At 36.9% G+C, this 4,468-nt stretch overlaps 1 protein-coding gene across 1 annotated transcript; it reads right to left on the bottom strand.

The window, feature by feature from the left end:
• Positions 1-915: 915 nt before the first annotated feature.
• LOC120623875 (protein ALP1-like) lies at positions 916-3,622 on the bottom strand. The gene is made up of 2 exons (XM_039890152.1): positions 3,212-3,622; positions 916-2,469 (listed from the first exon to the last, which is right to left on the bottom strand). Exons 1-2 carry the CDS (start codon positions 3,496-3,498, stop codon positions 1,587-1,589), a joined length of 1,170 nt encoding a protein of 389 aa, XP_039746086.1. The 5' UTR covers positions 3,499-3,622; the 3' UTR covers positions 916-1,586.
• Between the last annotated feature and the right edge of the window lie 846 nt (positions 3,623-4,468).

Genomic DNA, 4,468 nt, shown 5'->3' with positions numbered 1-4,468 from the left:
CTACAGTTATAACTTAAATCATTTTCTAATTACTATCTTGCCTCGAAAATTTCAAGGTTAGCATATTAAAGTATCAGTTACAAAAGTTCTAGAATGAAAAGTGCACAATATTTCTTTTAATAGAACCATTCGAAACTTTAAATCAATTCAATGAAATTTCAAAATGACGAGAAAGTAAATTGTGGTTCAACCCTATTGCAAACTATGGATCAAGAAGCCTGAACAATATGCGGTCGTCAAGTATCAATTATAAGCGAAATGCTAAGTTATGTAATTTGAGACCTTGAGACTTGACCGTAGTCGTGAGACGTTGACCAGGTGTGGCCCAAGTACAAGAGAGAGAGTGCGTTGTCAACGAGTTTCTTGCCGTTCACCGAAATCCCTTCACCAACTGGCTATGAAGGACATAGTCCTGTCATTTTGTCAATATTATAATAGAAAAACTCCGTAGGTATGTATTTGTCCAATTTTAAAGGACATATTGTTTGTCACGATACACGCATTTGACATTATGAGTATAGTATATCACTAAAAGTCTGTTTGTGTTCTTCGCAAATTAATTGGTTGATACCTAGCAACTTACAATTAATTGCGTATTGCAATTAAAAGGCCAACTTAGGTGTAAAGACATCTTAAGATAAAAAAATATGCATAATATTTTTGTACCTTTTATTTTTAAATCTAGTGAATTTGACATCACATCACATATTCACATTATAATATTTCTCTCTTTTGCTTTTACAGTCTCATTTAGTTTTTTTTGCACGGTTTCCTTTACTTTTAGTTTATCATAATTAATTTTAGTGGCAAAGTTCATACACAAAAACAAAACTGCTCTTTTTATAGTAAAAAAGTAAACATTAATCATAGGTTTTAAAACGCTAACGCCTATATTTTGGCTGCTTTGTGTACACTTAGCGCTCGTTCAGACACGGCGGGAACCGCGCGATTATAGAATCGCATGGAAATCGCGCGGGTCTTATTTATATGAGTTAGTTAGTAATCGTTCAGACATAACCGCGCGGTTAATCAAGCCGCGCGGTTACCGCAACCCAACCGCCAGAAAATAGAATCGCGCTGCTCCCGCGCGTTTCTATTACTATGGAGTCTTTACTTCGCGTTCAGTTGCGTTGCGGATACCGCGCGGTGAGCACGTCACTGTTCGCGAGTTCGCCATGGATCGTTTCGACACTGAACTATTTATTGATGAGGTGGAGAAGAGACCTGCAATATGGGACATTCAGTGTGATGATTACTCAAATAAAATTATCAAGAACCGAGCTTGGCAAGAGTTGGTGGAGATATTTGGAAATTGCGAAGACACGGTGGAAAAAAAGAATATTTTAAGTAAGTAGGTTTATTCACCAAAAAATAATTGACAGAATTATGTTATAATTATTGTTATGAAGCGTATATTATACTCTCCGTATACTTTAGGTACTTAAATAAATATAAACAAACTTCGGCTGCTTTATGCAGACATTTCGAGCATTTTTCAAATGAAGGTCACAACGGTATTACCATATTTCGTTTGTTTACATTTAGTTATGTACCTAAACATTACAAGTACGGTATGTTAGTTGCAGCTATATCTTTGTGTCTTGCCATGGAACACGCCCATCATTCACAAAGTAATGAGCGAATTTATCTCTGATATTCAAAGATGACGGTGTCCCTCTTCCCGCATGCAAGGTATTGAGATTAGTCATGGGTGCATTATATAAAGTATCTTTAAATTTTAGACCATCTCTAGTCCGCACATAGTTATGTAGAACACAAGAAGCTTTTATTATATCTTCGGCAAAATCTATGTTTACATTTATAGGCCTATGAAAGATGCGCCATTTGTTCGCCAAAATACCAAAAGTGCACTCAATATTACGTCGGGCTCTCGATAACCTATAGTTAAAAATCCTTTTTTCATATGGTAAACATTTGCCTGAATATGGGCGCATTAAATTTTCTGCTAAGCCGAAGGCTTCATCTCCAACTATAACATAAGGCATTGGTGTTAGGTCTACATTAGATATTGGTTTAGGTGTTGGTATGTTTAATGATTTTTCTGTCAGGCGTTTATAAAAAACCGAATTTTTAAATATAGCAGAATCACTGCTTTTGCCATAAGCCCCAATATCAACATAAGTAAAGCAATAGTTGGCGTCGCAAAGTGCTAAGAGCACTATGGAAAAGTAATGTTTATAGTTATGATACAAAGAACCCGAATCAACAGGCTTTATAACTCGGATATGCTTGCCGTCTATAGCACCAATGCAATTTGGAAAATTTGCATATCTCTCAAAGTCTCGTGCTATTGTCTTCCAGATATCTTCAGTCGCTTCGGGCATGACTATGTTTACCAACTTATTCCACAATGATTTACATACTTCGCGGACAATTCCAGTAATCGTCGATTTTCCTAGGCGGTAATTGTAGCTTAGTTCTCCAAATGAACAACCCGTACCAAGATATCTGAAACAAGAATATTATTAATAATGTTATTATTTTTAGGTACACAACTCCAAAAAAAATGGAAAAATATACGAGATTGCTACAATAAAGAATACAAAAAAGAAAAAACAACTCCTTCTGGTTCAGGTGCTCGTAAAGGAGCCCGATATATGTATTTTTCAAGATTATCTTTCCTGCAGAATAGTGTAAGTAATAAAGACACTACAACTAATATTGAAGAACAGAATGAAAGGCAAAGTGAGGAGACAAGTGAACTAAACGCCAATGCAACCGAAGCCACTGAAATACGTCCCCCTAAACGTAAGAAAACACAAGTGCCAGAAGAAAAAATAGCGGTTTTAATAGAAAAAAGTATCGAGTCACGAAAACATTTTCAGAATGAACTTCAAGAAAATAGTATTACCAAGCAAGATGACGACAAACTCTTTTGTTTGTCGTTATATAAAGAACTCAGAAAAGTACCAGAAAATAGGCGTTTAGCAACCAAAATTGAATTACTTCAAGTGATACAAAAAGGACAAAGCTTACCACCCCCTCTTCGCTACAATACTCAGCAGATCACACCTACGTATTGGCAAGGACAACAGTATACAAGCCCGCAAGGATATTTTACTACATCTGGATCATCTCCTCCTGTTCCGGCACCGTCACCGTCACCATCGCAATTTAGTTCTGGCTCTCAGTCCTCTACAGTTATAGAAAATATTTATGCTGATTTTGAAGAACAATAAATAAATCTTACCTTAAAGTTATTACGAGTTTCTCTTCCGGTGACACGCTTGGCCTCAAATGCGTTTCAGAGCATGAAATATCTTGCCTGATCAGTTCAATTAGTTCATCAAAAGATTTTATTGACATTCTCAAATAGTCAAAAAATTTGTTATCATACATTCTTAATTTGGGATATAATGTTACGAACTGACCATGTACTAGTCGGTCACGTAATATTGGATGCACCCAATACCGCCTTTTTCTTTTCTTTTTTTTAAGGAGCAACCACAGTAAACACACTTCTTCGTCGACCTCCATTTTGAAACTGACGCTTTACCCGCACGAAATCGCATACTAACCGCGCGTGTCTGAATAGCATCACAATTTTGCGGTTTGAAACCGCGCGATTCGTAAACGCACGATTCCCGCATGTCTGAACGCACGCTTAACAATCGTGATAGCATTCGTTTTGAGTCACAACTTAGGTACATATTTTAAGTTCACGATATAGTGATTGATAAGAATGAGGCGCGAAAAGCTGGATGTCCACCAGACAGATTCAAGGAGTGTTGAAAATACGAAATCGTCAAAATAACATAGCGCAATATGCGTTTAAGATCTGACATAACAGAAGGAGACGTCGCTGCTAAACGGCTCATTTCTGATTTGTTATGTATGGCAAAAGAACTCTAACCTAATGCACTCTTGCCTATTAGAACGGTCCTATGTAAGGATCGTTGTAAACTTCTGATACACAGCACTGACATTTACCTGTCCGATTGATAAATTACCGCGAGAAAGTAGAAGTTCACCTTGAGGAATCATTTAAGTATACACATGTCTATAATTTGTCAAACTAGGTACTCGTATTTCCGGGGGACGTTAGACGTGTGTTTGACAAGTGGTCATTTAGTTTCTGTAACATAACAGCCTCAAAAGTCTAGTGGTTAGCAGCCTGGAGATAGAATGAGAGCACGTTAAGTTGGCCCCGTTTATTGTCACTAACATGTGATAATATTAAAGCCCACCAAACCGTATTGTAGTAGCTTGATGGGTCTATGCTCTAAAACAGCGAAACAATCAGAAATATTTGAGCTGTATTTTTTCTTTGCCGTTATTGAATGTGACAAGTCTGGAAATCATAACCGTCAATAAAACAGATAGATTCAATGTACTAATGGACCCGGACCTGTTTCATTCAATTCCCTTATGCACCTCCAACGTTTCAAGTTGTGTGCGTTTTAAGCAATTAAAATATCACTTGTTTCAATGGTAAAGGAAAACATCG

This window comes from Pararge aegeria, chromosome 5 (genome assembly GCF_905163445.1).
Source record: "Pararge aegeria chromosome 5, ilParAegt1.1, whole genome shotgun sequence".
Lineage (NCBI taxonomy): Eukaryota > Metazoa > Arthropoda > Insecta > Lepidoptera > Nymphalidae > Pararge > Pararge aegeria.
Note: the sequence above shows the minus strand (reverse complement) of the source record. Positions and strands in the feature narration are given on the sequence as shown.

Excerpts from the sequence above, each read along its gene's own strand:
- LOC120623875 (XM_039890152.1), bottom strand. The coding sequence starts at position 3,498 with ATGGAGGTCGACGAAGAAGTGTGTTTACTGTGGTTGCTCCTTAAAAAA. Across the intron at positions 2,470-3,211 it reads AAACTCGTAATAACTTTAAG|ATATCTTGGTACGGGTTGTT; the intron begins GTAAGATTTATT and ends TTCTTGTTTCAG.